The sequence below is a fragment of the Salmo salar genome, chromosome ssa03 (genome assembly GCF_905237065.1).
Source record: "Salmo salar chromosome ssa03, Ssal_v3.1, whole genome shotgun sequence".
Taxonomy (NCBI): domain Eukaryota; kingdom Metazoa; phylum Chordata; class Actinopteri; order Salmoniformes; family Salmonidae; genus Salmo; species Salmo salar.
In genome coordinates, this window is record NC_059444.1 from 3681529 (window position 1) to 3697520 (window position 15992).

At 46.3% G+C, this 15992-nt stretch overlaps 1 protein-coding gene across 3 annotated transcripts in view; it reads right to left on the reverse strand.

Moving 5' to 3' along the window:
* cc2d1b (coiled-coil and C2 domain containing 1B) overlaps nt 1-15992 on the reverse strand; it is a 41470-nt gene that overhangs the window by 2252 nt on the left and 23226 nt on the right. For 2 of the 3 annotated variants that reach the window (XM_045714403.1, XM_045714402.1), the window contains exons 12-24: nt 14348-14481; nt 13832-13961; nt 10682-10854; nt 9149-9274; nt 7808-7866; nt 7501-7617; nt 7098-7171; nt 6681-6739; nt 4577-4628; nt 4306-4405; nt 4048-4138; nt 281-397; nt 53-94 (exon numbers count right to left, since the gene is read on the reverse strand). In XM_045714403.1, coding sequence (XP_045570359.1) covers nt 83-94; nt 281-397; nt 4048-4138; nt 4306-4405; nt 4577-4628; nt 6681-6739; nt 7098-7171; nt 7501-7617; nt 7808-7866; nt 9149-9274; nt 10682-10854; nt 13832-13961; nt 14348-14481 — 1244 coding nt within the window. In that variant the 3' untranslated portion in view covers nt 53-82. The remainder of the gene's footprint in view (nt 1-52; nt 95-280; nt 398-4047; nt 4139-4305; nt 4406-4576; nt 4629-6680; nt 6740-7097; nt 7172-7500; nt 7618-7807; nt 7867-9148; nt 9275-10681; nt 10855-13831; nt 13962-14347; nt 14482-15992) is intronic. The other variant, XM_045714404.1, reaches the window with a different exon arrangement.

The window sequence follows — 15992 nt, forward strand, 5'->3', positions numbered from 1 at the left end:
GTTGATCACTTGGTTTCTATTTGAACTAGTTGCGGAAGGGAAGTTCCCCTACCTGTTCCTAGCAGTCCCAGCTGAGCAGCAGTTAGAGAAGGATCTGGAGGACCAAACAGAGGTTATCGAGTGTCAGAGACACAATCACACTACAACTCCAGGACCTGACAGGAGAACCCACACTTTGGCCTTTAAAAAGGGACAAACTCCTTGCTCCAAATATAACAATTACTACAAATATGTGTAACTGTGACTGGTCCAGGACTAACCAGCCTTCTGTTGTATGTACCTGGTCCAGGACTAACCAGCGTTCTGTTGTCGTCTGAAGGTCCTGTCCACTCAGAGGCTCTCTCAGGCGAACCCGGACCTCCACACGTCCTCCTGTAGGTTTACGGCCATCTATCACCTGTAGTGTAAAACATAGCATCACTAAAACACACAACCAAAACAGTTTACTCATATTCCTTTCAAACCAACGTGAAAAACACCTTAACTTTACCAAGCCGCCAACTCCCCCCCCCCCCACTACCCTTGAAGCGTGTGGGGATTGAGTTTCACTGAATCTCCATTGGGATTTTTGGGATAATTAGGCTGAGGAAATGTTAGCCAGGTTAAAAAAGTTGAGTTCTGCTCACGATCATGTTAACAAACGTCCTAATAGAGCCAACTAAAGCTGTGTTACATAGTTTAACAAGTGGATGATTTTGCCAGCATATTATCAGTGGTATAAAGTACTTAAGTAAAAATACTTTAAAGTACTACTGAAGCTGTTTTTTGGGGTATCTGTACTTTACAAATGTAGTTTAGTAAAAGTTGTCAAACATAAAATGTACTTTTTTACTCCATACATTTTCCCTGACAGCCAAAAGTATTTGTTGTTACATTGACAGTAAAATGGTCTAATTCACACACCAAGAAAAAATCCCTGGTCATCCCTTTTGCATCTGATCTAGGAAGGACTCACAAAACACATGCTGTGTTTGTAAATGTAGTGTGCCCCTAACTAGCCGTACCTTTAAATGTAGTGTGCCCCTAACTAGCCGTACCTTTAAATGTAGTGTGCCCCTAACTAGCCGTACCTTTAAATGTAGTGTGCCCCTAACTAGCCGTACCTTTAAATGTAGTGTGCCCCTAACTAGCCGTACCTTTAAATGTAGTGTGCCCCTAACTAGCCGTACCTTTAAATATAGTGTGCCCCTAACTAGCCGTACCTTTAAATGTAGTGTGCCCCTAACTAGCCGTACCTTTAAATGTAGTGTGCCCCTAACTAGCCGTACCATTAAATGTAGTGTGCCCCTAACTAGCCGTACCTTTAAATGTAGTGTGCCCCTAACTAGCCGTACCTTTAAATATAGTGTGCCCCTAACTAGCCGTACCTTTAAATGTAGTGTGCCCCTAACTAGCCGTACCTTTAAATGTAGTGTGCCCCTAACTAGCCGTACCTTTAAATATAGTGTGCCCCTAACTAGCCGTACCTTTAAATATAGTGTGCCCCTAACTAGCCGTACCTTTAAATATAGTGTGCCCCTAACTAGCCGTACCTTTAAATATAGTGTGCCCCTAACTAGCCGTACCTTTAAATATAGTGTGCCCCTAACTAGCCGTACCTTTAAATGTAGTGTGCCCCTAACTAGCCGTACCTTTAAATGTAGTGTGCCCCTAACTAGCCGTACCTTTAAATATAGTGTGCCCCTAACTAGCCGTACCTTTAAATGTAGTGTGCCCCTAACTAGCCGTACCTTTAAATGTAGTGTGCCCCTAACTAGCCGTACCTTTAAATGTAGTGTGCCCCTAACTAGCCGTACCATTAAATGTAGTGTGCCCCTAACTAGCCGTACCTTTAAATGTAGTGTGCCCCTAACTAGCCGTACCTTTAAATGTAGTGTGCCCCTAACTAGCCGTACCTTTAAATGTAGTGTGCCCCTAACTAGCCGTACCTTTAAATGTAGTGTGCCCCTAACTAGCCGTACCTTTAAATGTAGTGTGCCCCTAACTAGCCGTACCTTTAAATGTAGTGTGCCCCTAACTAGCCGTACCTTTAAATGTAGTGTGCCCCTAACTAGCCGTACCTTTAAATGTAGTGTGCCCCTAACTAGCCGTACCTTTAAATGTAGTGTGCCCCTAACTAGCCGTACCTTTAAATGTCTGTAGTTTAACAAGTGGATTATTTTGCCAGCATGTTATGTAGTTTAACTTTTTAGTGACAGGGGGCAGTATTCAGAAATTCAGATGAATGACGTGCCCAAATTAAACTGCCTGCTATTTGGGCCCAGAAGCTAAGATATGCATATTATTAGTAGATTTGGATAGAAAACACTGAAGTTTCTAAACCTGTTTGAATGATGTCTGTGAGTATAACAGAACTCATATGGCAGGCAAAAACCTGAGAAAGAAATCCAACCAGGAAGTGGTTTGTAGTTTTTCAACTGATTGTCTTTCCAAACTACAGTGTCTGTGGGGTCATATTGCACTTCCTAAGGCTTCCACTAGATGTCAACAGTCTTTAGAACCTTGTTTCATGCTTCTACTGTTACTGGGCAGAGAATAAGAGCCGTCTCAAGCCTGGGACCAGTGAGTTGTTTACTGCGCGGGCACACAGGCACGCCGTTCGTTCTTTCCTCTGTAATGAATACGCTATTGTCCGGTTGGAATATTATCGAAGATTTATGTTAAAAAGACCCTAAGGATTGATTGTAAACATCGTTTGACATACCGCGACAGCCTTTATAACAGAACGCCTGTTGCCGCGACAGCCTTTATAACAGAACGCCTGTTGCCGCGACAGCCTTTATAACAGAACGCCTGTTGCCGCGACAGCCTTTATAACAGAACGCCTGTTGCCGCGACAGCCTTTATAACAGAACGCCTGTTGCCGCGACAGCCTTTATAACAGAACGCCTGTTGCCGCGACAGCCTTTATAACAGAACGCCTGTTGCCGCGACAGCCTTTATAACAGAACGCCTGTTGCCGCGACAGCCTTTATAACAGAACGCCTGTTACCGCGACATTATATAATGGCCACTACAGTGGACATCGATCAAGTGAACAAGGCTTCATGTGTGGAAAAATAACATCCACTGAGTAAAACATGTAATAATCCCACCTCACACACACACACACACAGTGTTACTGTCAAGTTCAACACAACGAAAGCAATATCTTTGGGCTACACTGCACATTATTACATTGTACACTTTCTGCCTGTGGACATCTGTTCTACAACATGCCAGGAGAGCATAATACCATTTGTTGGTATAATTAATCTCTTTCAGGCAGAGAGTACACCTGGCATAACCCTTTATATCCACTGTATTGAAGAAGTGAGACAGAGGGAAAGTGTGTGGTCTTCCTTTCACCTCTATAGTGGCTCCCAGCTTAAACCAGGCCCAGCTCCAGCTACACTTGATCCCTGGGACGAGCTGCTATAACTGGCAAACTGCCTTCGCACCCTACTGCCGTCTTTCCAGAGAGCTGCATTCTGGTTGTCTCTTCTCTCTTCAGTCGCGTGCTGCATTCTGTTGTTTTATGAACGATTGGCGGAGACCAAGGCTCAGTCATCGCTCTCCACGTCACCCACCTCCGCCTCCACGTCACCCTCCTCCCCCACGTCACCCTCACCTCCCCCCACGTCACCCTCACCTCCCCCTCCACGTCACCCTCACCTCCCCCTCCACGTCACCCTCACCTCCCCCTCCACGTCACCCTCACCTCCCCCTCCACGTCACCCTCACCTCCCCCTCCACGTCACCCTCACCTCCCCCTCCCGTCACCCTCACCTCCCCCTCCACGTCACCCTCACCTCCCCCCCACGTCACCCTCACCTCCCCCCCACGTCACTCACCTCCCCTCCACGTCACCCTCACTCCCCTCCACGTCACCCTCACTCCCCTCCACGTCACCCTCACCTCCCCCTCCACGCACCCTCACCTCCCCCCTCCACGTCACCCTCACCTCCCCTCCACGTCACCTCACCTCCCCCCCACGTCCTCACCTCCCCCTCCACGCTCACCTCCCCCTCCACGTCCTCCACCTCACCTCCCCCACCTCCCCCTTACCTCCGCTATCTCTCGTACTTCGCTCTCGGTCTCCAGTTTCTCCAGTTTGATGTGGGCCGTCCCTATAGGCTTGTCGCTCCGCAGGAAACCCCTGTCACATGACACACACAAAGACCTCACGTCACTTACACTCGAAAAGGATCAAAAACACCTCCAGCCATCTAAGGTCACAAGGTCATGTTCCCGTTTGGACCTGTGTGTGTGTGTGTGTGTGTGTGTGTGTGTGTGTGTGTGTGTGTGTGTGTGAGAGAGACGTACCCTTTGTGTAGCAGTTCCAGTTTAATTCCTTTAGATTGGACCTGTCTCCTGAAGCCTCGGTGGTTCCGGTTAATGTTCAGAGTGAAGGTCTGGTTGAACTCTGGAGCAGAGAGAGATGACATGAAATGGGGTCAGCTACGTGGTCCCGGGCATTACCCCTGGGGGGGACCGTGGGGCCGGGCATTACCCCTGGGGGGGACCGTGGGGCCAGGCATAACCCCTGGGGGGGACCGTGGGGCCAGGCATTACCCCTGGGGGGGGGGGGCATTACCTGGGGAGTTGTTGTTCTTGACCACAGCCGTTCTGTGTTTCTGGGGTTGTTCCTGAGATCAACACAGAGGAGACAGACATTAGTTCAAAGAGAGACGACTTCTGCTGCTTACCACTACCACTACCTACCACCACTACCTACCACCACTACTACCACCACTACCTACTACCTACCACCACTACCTACCACCACTACCTACTACCTACCACCACTACCTACCACCACTACCTACCACCACTACCTACCACCACTACCTACCACCTACTACCTACTACCTACCACCACTACCTACCACCTACTACCTACTACCTACCTACCACCACTACCTACCACCTACTACCTACCACCACTACCTACTACCTACCACCACTACCTACCACCACTACCTACCACCTACCACCTACCACCCACTACCACCACTACCTACCACCTACCACCTACCTACCACCACTACCTACCTACCTACCACCACTACCTACCACCACTACCTACCTACCTACCACCACCTACCACCACTACCTACCACCACTACCTACCTACCACCACTACCTACCACCTACCACCACTACCTACCACCTACCACCACCTACCACCCACCACCTACCTACCACCACTACCTACCACCTACTACCTACCACCTACTACCACTACCTACCACCTACCACCAACTACCTACCACCTACTACCACCACCTACTACCACTACCTACTACCACTACCAACCACCTACTACCTACTACCACTACCTACTACCTACTACCACTACCACTACCTACTACCACTACCTACCACCTACTACCTACCACCACTACCTACCACCACTACCTACCACCACTACCTACCACCACTACCTACCACCTACCACCACTACCTACCACCACCACTACCTACCACCACTACCTACCACCACCACTACCTACCACCACTACCTACCACCACTACCTACCACCTACTACCTACCACCTACTACCTACTACCTACCACCTACCACCTACTACCTACCACCTACCACCACTACCTACCACCACTACCTACCACCACTACCTACCACCACTACCTACCACCTACTACCTACCACCTACTACCACCACCTACCACCACTACCTACCACCACTACCTACCACCACTACCTACCACCACTACCTACCACCACTACCTACCACCACTACCTACCACCACTACCACTACCACCCACCTACCACCACTACCACTACCACCACCTACCACCACCACTACCTACCACCACTACCTACCACCACTACCTACCACCACTACCTACTACCTACCACTACCTACCACCACTACCTACCACCACTACCTACCACCACTACCTACCACCACTACCTACCACCACTACCTACCACCACTACCTACCACCACTACCACTACCTACTACTACCACTACCTACTACTACCACCACTACCTACTACTACCACTACCACTACCTACCACTACCACTACCACCACTACCTACCACCACTACCTACCACTACTACCTACCACCACTACCTACCACTACCACTACCTACTACTACCACTACCTACCACCACTACCTACTACCACTACTACCACTACTACCTACTACCACTACCTACTACCACCTACTACTACCACTACCACTACCTACTACTACCTACCACTACTACCTACTACTACCACTACTACCACCTACTACCACTACCTACCACCTACTACCACCTACTACCACCTACTACCACCTACTACCACCTACTACCACCTACCTACCACCTACTACCACTACCTACCACCTACTACCACTACCTACCACTACCTACCACTACCTACCACTACCTACCACTACCTACCACTACCTACCACTACCCACCACTACCTACTACCACCACTACCTACTACCACCACCACCACCACCACCACCACTACTACACAGGCCTTCTCAGACCAATCATCAATAGGCTATACTATAGCTGGAGTACAGCACATCTGATTCATCTAATGAAGTGTTTGATTAGTTAGTCGACTACGTGAACGTTGTGCTCGTGCTGGATTAGAACAAATACGTGCAAATGGATGTGAGTCTCCAAAAACCAGGTTGGTAAACAAAACACTAGTCTACTAACTCACCGTACTGGGATAGGGGAAGTCAAACTTGACAAAGGCATCCAGGTCATTGGTAGCTATACCTGGGGAGAAAACGAGGAGCAGAGAGACGGTTAGCGAGGACCTGCTAGGACCAAACACTGATTCAATACCTGGGAGCTGTTCCACCACCACAGGGAATACAGGTAAAATACAGGGGGAATACAGGTAAAATACAGGTAAGACACAGGGGGAATACAGGTAAAATACAGGTAAGACACAGGGGGAATACAGGTAAAATACAGGTAAGACACAGGGGGAATACAGGTAAAATACAGGTAAGACACAGGGGGAATACAGGTAAAATACAGGTAAGACACAGGGGGAATACAGGTAAAATACAGGTAAGACACAGGGGGAATACAGGAAGGATACGGGTGGATACAGGGGAGTCAATGTTACCTGAAGGAGCAGGCAGATTCATCCCTCTGACTACCACAACCACCATCTCTGTACTACTGAGCTCTGGGAAGATCCTAAAGAGAGACACACAGAGAGAGAGAGAGAGAGAGAGAGAGAGAGAGAGAGAGAGAGAGAGAGAGAGAGACAGGATAACACAGAAGAGTGAGATGAAGAACGAGAGAGAGAGATAGATATACTGATAGAGAAAGAGAGAGAGATATACTGATAGAGAGAGAGAGATATACTGATAGAGAAAGAGCGAGAGAGAGAAAGAGAGAGAGAGAAAGAGAGATAATCTGATAGAGAGAGAGATAGATATACTGATAGAGAAAGAGAGAGAGAGAGAGAGAGAGAGAGAGAAAGAGAGATAATCTGATGGAGAGAGAGAGAGAGAGACGACAACCTGACGGTGTGGTACGTCCTCTCCTCAAAGTGATGTTTAGGAGGGTCCAGTCTCTTAGACTGAGACAGCTTCAACACCTCCAGACTCTTCTTACAGCTCTCTGCCATCTTCTCAAACCTCAAACACACACACACAACGGGCGGGAACATCAGTACCACAACGCCAGAATGATGCGTGTTGAAGTGTGTCGGTTGGTGTTGTATAATGCATGTTTATTAGTCCATGCAGTTGCTGTGTGTGTGGTTTTCCCATTCAGACAGACAAGGCTAGGTGTGTACAGGATGCTAAGATGAAGACGGTCTCTTACTTGGTGGTCTCAGTGACGTTACCCAGATGAGTGAACTGCTTGGAGTAAGTCATGCACTTCTACAGGAGAGAGAAAGAGAGAGAAAAATAAAATGATTCATTGGTGGTGGCTGCAACCTGTCATGGGTATGATTGTTATCGTTAAGGACTGGGGTTTTTCAGGATAAAAAAAAAAAACGGAATGGAGCTAAGCACAGGCAAAATCGTATAGAATGACCTGGTTCAGTCTGCTTTCCACCAGACACTGGGAGATTAATTCACCCTTCAGCAGGACAATAACCTAAAAACAAGGCCACATCTACACTGGAGGTACATACCTAGAAGACAGTGAATGCTCGAGTGGCCGAGAAAGTTGACTTAAATCTATAGCAAGACATGAAAATCGTTGTCTAGAAATGATCAACAACCATGTTAACAAAGTATTAAGATTTTTTTTTATTTTTTATAATTATGGGCAAATATGGTACAATCCAGGTACTTACCCAGAAAGACTCAGCTGTTATCGCTGCCAAAAGTGAATCTTAGTTTTATAATTTATTTCTTTGGTACTTTTTACCCTTTTTGGTGATATCCAAATTGGTAGTTGCAGTCTTGTCCCATCGCTGCAACTCCCCTACGAACTTTGGAGAGGCGAAGGTCGAGAGCCATGCGTCCTCCAAAACACGACCCTACCAAGCAGCACTGCTTCTTGACACACTGCTAGCTTAACCCGGAAGCCAGCCGCACCAATGTGTCGGAGGAAACACCGTACAACTGGCGACCATGTCAGCGTGCATGCGCCTGGCCAGCAACAACGAGTCGCTAGATCGCAAATGGGACAAGGACAAACCCTCTCCTAACCCGGATGCCACTGGCCCAATTGTGAGCCGCCTCATTGGTCTCCAGGTCGCGGCCGACGGCGACACAGCCCGAGATCGAACCCGGGTCTGTAGTGACGCGATGCAGTGCCTTCGACCACTGCGCCACCCGAGAGGCCCTCCAAAAGTGATTCCAACATGTATTGACGAAGGCGTGTGAAGTTACATAAATTTGATTTTTCTGTATTTTATTTTTTTTATTGCTAAAAACATGTTTTCACTTTGTCATTATGGGGTATTGTGTGTAGATGGGTGAGAACAATATTTAATCCATTTTGAACAGTCAAAATAAATACTTCATGACTAATGTCAGTAAAGCAGCAGGTCAAAAGGCAGAAGAGGACAATAGATAAAGCAGCGTTTCCTCTGGGCTCCTATCTGTTAATAATATCTCCACACTTCTCTATTTTGGCTAGCCTTTGAGTTTTAGAGGTGTGTAAAAACCCTCTCCTTTCATTATCTAACAAGCAGTCGATAATTAGTACCTCGTACTGTTCCTTGAGCATCTTGGCCAGTTGAGTGTAGACCTCATCTGCCTTCTCCGAGATCTGGACTTCACTGTGATGAACCAGGATGAAGTCCTCATCCTCGTCACCAGGGGGCGACGGCACCTAGAGAACAACACAGACAGGCAAGGTGTTAACACTACAGAGGTAGAGGGCTTGTAGTTCCTAGGTAGAGGGCTTGTAGTTCCTAGGTAGAGGGCTTGTAGTTCCTAGGTAGAGGGCTTGTAGTTCCTAGGTAGAGGGCTTGTAGTTCCTAGGTAGAGGGCTTGTAGTTCCTAGGTAGAGGGCTTGTAGTTCCTAGGTAGAGGGCTTGTAGTTCCTAGGTAGAGGGCTTGTAGTTCCTAGGTAGAGGGCTTGTAGTTCCTAGGTAGAGGGCTTGTAGTTCCTAGGTAGAGGGCTTGTAGTTCCTAGGTAGAGGGCTTGTAGTTCCTAGGTAGAGCGATGTCTGGAATGACCCACCTTCCCAGGCAAACATTGTTGATATACGATAGTATTGTCTATTTTTTTATACCACAACTGTGATCTGCTGCACAATGACATATTTAAATTGTTACAAAGCCACAAACAATCTGAATAAATCATTTCTCAAAACAAAAACAGTGTCAGGCCTTATGTTCTCTCTCATCTAGGCAGCAAAACATTTTTCAAATTGGTAGGGCCATGTTTCTCCTATCAGTTACATTAGCCTACCTTTTAAAACTACACTGAACAAAAAATATAAAACACAAAAAGTGTTGGTTCAATGTTTCATGAGCTGAAATAAAATCTCTCAGAAATGTTCCTTAAAAACAAAAAAGTTTATTTCTCTAAAATGTTGTGCACAAATTTGTTTCCATCCTTGTTAGTGAGCATTTCTCGTTTGCCAAGATAATCCATCCACCTGACAGGTGTGGCATATCAAGAAGCTGATTAAACAGCATCATCATTACACAGGGGCACCTTGTGCTGGGGACAATAAAAGGCCACTGTCAAATGTGCAGTTGTGTCACACAACACAATGCCACAGATGTCAAGTTGAGGGAGATAGCAATTGGCATGTTGACTGCAAGAAAGTCCACCACAGTTGTTGCCAGATATTTAAAATGTTAATTTCTCTACTATAAGCCGCCTCCAACGTTGTTTTAGAGAATTTGGCAGTACGTCCAACCGGCCTCACAACCGCAGAGCACCGTGCCGCCAGCGCAGTCAAGTTCAAATATTTTAAAAAAAAAATCATTATTTTTCTGACATCACGATGTTGTCGCCATCGGCGACGCCTGTCAAACAGTCAATAGACGATGCAATCATAAAAAATACAAAATAAAATAAAAGTTTCAATCACCCAACTCTACTTCGTACACTACTCAATATATTTGAAAAATATAAAAAATATATATTTTTTTTTACAAAAAATTTAAACGTGTCAGTTTGTAACTTTCACAAGGTTGGACGTAATGACAGGTTGAGCTACATAAAGACAAAAACGGTTCCAATCTAAGTGGTGACTTTAGAAATCCCCCCCAAAAAATTCACCTTGCTGATGTCGACGTGTTTGCCTGCCTTGACGGCGCCGATGAGCGGCTCCAGTCCCTTGGCGGTACGAAGCAGGGTTCTGGCTGTGTCCATGTCGTTCTTCTGTTTGGCCTGCAGCGCCGCCTTCATGTACTGCTGCCTGCGCCCCTCCACAAAGTCCAACTGCTGCAGCGCTGCAGGGAGGAGAGGAAAAACGTTTTATTGAAATGACTTTTCTATTCCCTATGTAGAACACCGCTTTCAAACCACAGTAGTACACGACGTTGGGGTATAGGGGATAATCTGTGGTGATTTGCTCAAGACTTTCATGACTGTTTATGAAAGTCGGTAGTCCTGTTACAGTAGTGACAGGGACTGGGTAGTCGGGGAGTTACCAAGTAAGTACGCTAGTCTGTTTTTCCAATAGTATTTGTCACATTCCTGGTTAACAGCAGGTGTAGACTAACAGTGAAATGCTTACGGGCCCTTTTCCAACAACGCAGAGAGAGAAAAAAAAAAGAGAAATAGAAAATAGGAATAAATAAGTAACATGGAGTACCAGCTAGGGCCGTGGCGGCAACGCCATTTAGAGCGCCAGCCAGGGCCGTGGCGGCCACGCCATTTAGAGCGCCAGCCAGGGCCGCGGCGGCCACGCCATTTAGAGCGCCAGCCAGGGCCGCGACGGCCACGCCATTTAGAGCGCCAGCCAGGGCCGCGGCGGCCACGCCATTTAGAGCGCCAGCCAGGGCCGCGACGGCCACGCCATTTAGAGCGCCAGCCAGGGCCGCGGCGGCCACGCCATTTAGTCAGCCGGTCATTGTCAAGCAAATAACTGTCAGTCTCACGGTAAGTGACCCGTTAACTAACACACTTAGCATCCCCTGGCGTCCACACAGCCTCCAAGCCACTGATGCAGACCTTTGGAACATGTACATTTAAAAAAAAAAGTCTAATAAATCCATGTAATATAGCCTACATCTTCACAATAAAAACATTATTTTAGACAGGTCTAAAGAAACATGATAAGAAGAAAATGTAGTCTATTTCAGAAGAACAGAAAAGCATCCTCTGAGTTGTCCTTATGCTAGGTCCTGATCTGGCTGTGCCATATGGCTGTGGGGCTACACTAGTTCATTAAGCAGACAAGATTTGCTTAGAAAATCAGTGGCATTATTTTATAGTATGAAGAAACACACCTGAACAAAGCTGAATAAAATAGAAGAGGATATTTGAGATTTGAGGCTGTGCGGACATACGGCTATTCTGTGTTGAGCGGTTAACAAAGAAATAGGTCCTCCTAAATGCTTAATTTAGAGTTATTAATTTAACTTTAGTTGTTCTACAAACGTTGGGCTATAGGTTTGGATTTTTAATACATTCTATGGCTGCATGATGAGACTAAGTTGCTTGAAAAGAATGAGCTCTGCTTTGTTTTTTTGGTGCAGGCTGTACACACTACATCAGTCTCTCACAATTTGACAAGCACTTGATAATGCCTAGAATTTCACGGCGGTATCCCCTTTGTGTGGCCGTAATGCACCCTAAAAAATAAATAAAAATCCATGCCTTGTGGCCATTTTGTGACCTTCTCCCTGAGTGCTCCCCAAAATCGCATCCGAGGTTCATATTTAAGATATTGGAAGAACTGTCCACATTTACTTTGTCAGCCAACAAGATGAGTAAGCCTAACGAACAGCAAAAGCACTAGCCTATGTCAATCTACTATACCCCCCCCAATAGTACAAAAGTGTACTTATTCTGTGCGAGAAATAAATACTCCCAAAACAGTCTGGGACAGTTGTGGGATGTAATAGATCCCAAATTAATACAACCATTAGCATCAAATAACCTTTCTCACGCAATGTGGCTAACGCAACAGATCAGAACGTTTAGCTTAAAAATGTTGATAAACTATTTGAATTTCTCTTCACATTATAAGCGCAGCTATGCGCACATGGTAGTAGGCTATAAAACACAAATGTTCAATAAGCAGGAAAAACACCATTATCAAAAGTGACCGCAAATGCAATTATGCATGTAATGCTTTTATTATTAAAAAAGGTCAATTATGGTGAAAATTATCTTCCCCAAACTTGAAACTCAGGTGCTGCTGATATAATGTATCCCAGTTAGGCTCTTACATCCCATAATTAAATGTGCTTCATTTTAACAAGTTATTTGGCCACTTTAGTTGTGATACAAACCTAATCAAAACATATAGGCCCATGTGCTAGGCTACAGGAGGGGTGATACAAACCTTATTAAAACATATAGGACTATGGGCTGGGCTACATGAGGGGTGATACAAACCTTATTAAAACATATAGGACTATGGGCTGGGCTACATGAGGGGTGATGCTAACCTTATTAAAACATATAGGACTATGGGCTGGGCTACATGAGGGGTGATACTAACCTTATTAAAACATATAGGACTATGGGCTGGGCTACATGAGGGGTGATACAAACCTTATTAAAACATATAGGACTATGGGATACTAACCTTATTAAAACATATAGGACTATGGGCTGGGCTACATGAGGGGTGATACAAACCTTATTAAAACATATAGGACTATGGGCTGGGCTACATGAGGGGTGATACTAACCTTATTAAAACATATAGGACTATGGGCTGGGCTACATGAGGGGTGATACAAACCTTATTAAAACATATAGGACTATGGGCATACTAACCTTATTAAAACATATAGGACTATGGGCTGGGCTACATGAGGGGTGATACAAACCTTATTAAAACATATAGGACTATGGGCTGGGCTACATGAGGGGTGATGCTAACCTTATTAAAACATATAGGACTATGGGCTGGGCTACATGAGGGGTGATGCTAACCTTATTAACATATATATATATATATATATATAGTACATATGTAATAAGTATATGCATATTCTAGTTACTGGGTAGGAGTGGTAACCAGATTAAATCAGGTATGTTTTTTATCCAGCCGTGTCAATACTGCCCCCTAGCCCTAACAGGTTAACTAACTATTAAGCTTATGGCTTGGAGGTAGAACCTGTTCAGGGTCCTGTTGGTTCCTGACTTGGTACCGCTTGCCGTGGGGTAGCAGAGAGAACAGTCTATGACTTTGGCGGCTGGAGTCTTTGGCAAGAGCTAGGGGGCTTAGAGATAGGGCTAGGGACTGACCTGTAGCAGACAGGCTCTCTCTCAGGTGGGTCCTGTCTGCAGAGGGAGAGGCGCTCCACTTGGGCCTCTGGGTCGTAGGAGGAACAGCCAACATGGGCTTCTTTAACTTCTCAGGAACAGGAGGTTTGCTCTGCGGATAGGAGCACAGTCAATCAACACAATCAAATCCCACCCTATTCCCCATACTGTAGTACACTACTTTCGCCCCAAAGGTTGCTGGATCGAATCCCCGAGCTGACAAGGTAAAAAATGTTTCGTTCTGCCCCTGAACAAGGCAGTTATCCCACTGTTCCCCGGGCACTGATGACGTGGATGTCGATTAAGGCAACCCCCCCCAGATTCAGAGGGGTTGAGTTAAATGTGGAAGACACATTTCAGTTGTACAACTGACAAGGTATCCCCCTTTCCCACATGGGGTTAGGGCAGCCACACAGAGGCCTGGGTCACTAGTTGTACTCTATAGGGGAATAAGGTGGTTTCTAGTGCACTATATTGGAAGGAAAGAAATAGTCCTACCTCCTCATTCTCTCCTTCCTCCTCTCCTGTCGCTATGGTTTCCTCAGATGCCAGCTTATTGGCTGCCTCCAGCACGGCAGCCAATCCCTGCTCAGCTCCCGCCACCCCCTCCTGGCCAGGGATTGGATGAAAACCTGTTGGATGCAGATAAGTCCTTCTGATTGGATCACACAAACATAACTACAAAATAAATTTTAAAAAACTATTGTTTATACACAACTACAACAAAACTACAATAAATGATCTGTTATTACATTCAGTATCTAACATTACTAACGAAACAAGAGCTTATATCCTGTTTCTGTAGTGTGACAGCTTGATGTACCAGGACACCCCCTGGACAGGACACTAGTCTATATCCTGTTTCTGTAGTGAGACAGTTTGATGTACCAGGACACCCCCTGGACAGGACACTAGTCTATATCCTGTTTCTGTAGTGAGACAGCTTGATGTACCAGGACACCCCCTGGACAGGACACTAGTCTATATCCTGTTTCTGTAGTGAGACAGCTTGATGTACCAGGACACCCCCTGGACAGGACACTAGTCTATATCCTGTTTCTGTAGTGAGACAGCTTGATGTACCAGGACACTCCCTGGACAGGACACTAGTCTATATCCTGTTTCTGTAGTGAGACAGCTTGATGTACCAGGACACCCCCTGGACAGGACACTAGTCTATATCCTGTTTCTGTAGTGGGACAGCTTGATGTACCAGGACACTAGTCTATATCCTGTTTCTGTAGTGAGACAGCTTGATGTACCAGGACACCCCCTGGACAGGACACTAGTCTATATCCTGTTTCTGTAGTGGGACAGCTTGATGTACCAGGACACTAGTCTATATCCTGTTTCTGTAGTGAGACAGCTTGATGTACCAGGACACTAGTCTATATCCTGTTTCTGTAGTGGGACAGCTTGATGTACCAGGACACCCCCTGGACAGGACACTAGTCTATATCCTGTTTCTGTAGTGAGACAGCTTGATGTACCAGGACACCCCCTGGACAGGACACTAGTCTATATCCTGTTTCTGTAGTGAGACAGCTTGATGTACCAGGACACCCCCTGGACAGGACACTAGTCTATATCCTGTTTCTGTAGTGAGACAGCTTGATGTACCAGGACACCCCCTGGACAGGACACTAGTCTATATCCTGTTTCTGTAGTGAGACAGCTTGATGTACCAGGACACCCCCTGGACAGGACACTAGTCTATATCCTGTTTCTGTAGTGAGACAGCTTGATGTACCAGGACACCCCCTGGACAGGACACTAGTCTATCCCCTGTTTCTGTAGTGAGACAGCTTGATGTACCAGGACACCCCCTGGACAGGACACTAGTCTATATCCTGTTACTGTAGTGAGACAGCTTGATGTACCAGGACACCCCCTGGACAGGACACTAGTCTATATCCTGTTACTGTAGTGAGACAGCTTGATGTACCAGGACACTCCCTGGACAGGACACTAGTCTATATCCTGTTTCTATAGTGGGACAGCTTGATGTACCAGGACACCCCCTGGACAGGACACTAGTCTATATCCTGTTTCTGTAGTGAGACAGCTTGATGTACCAGGACACCCCCTGGACAGGACACTAGTCTATATCCTGTTTCTGTAGTGAGACAGCTTGATGTACCAG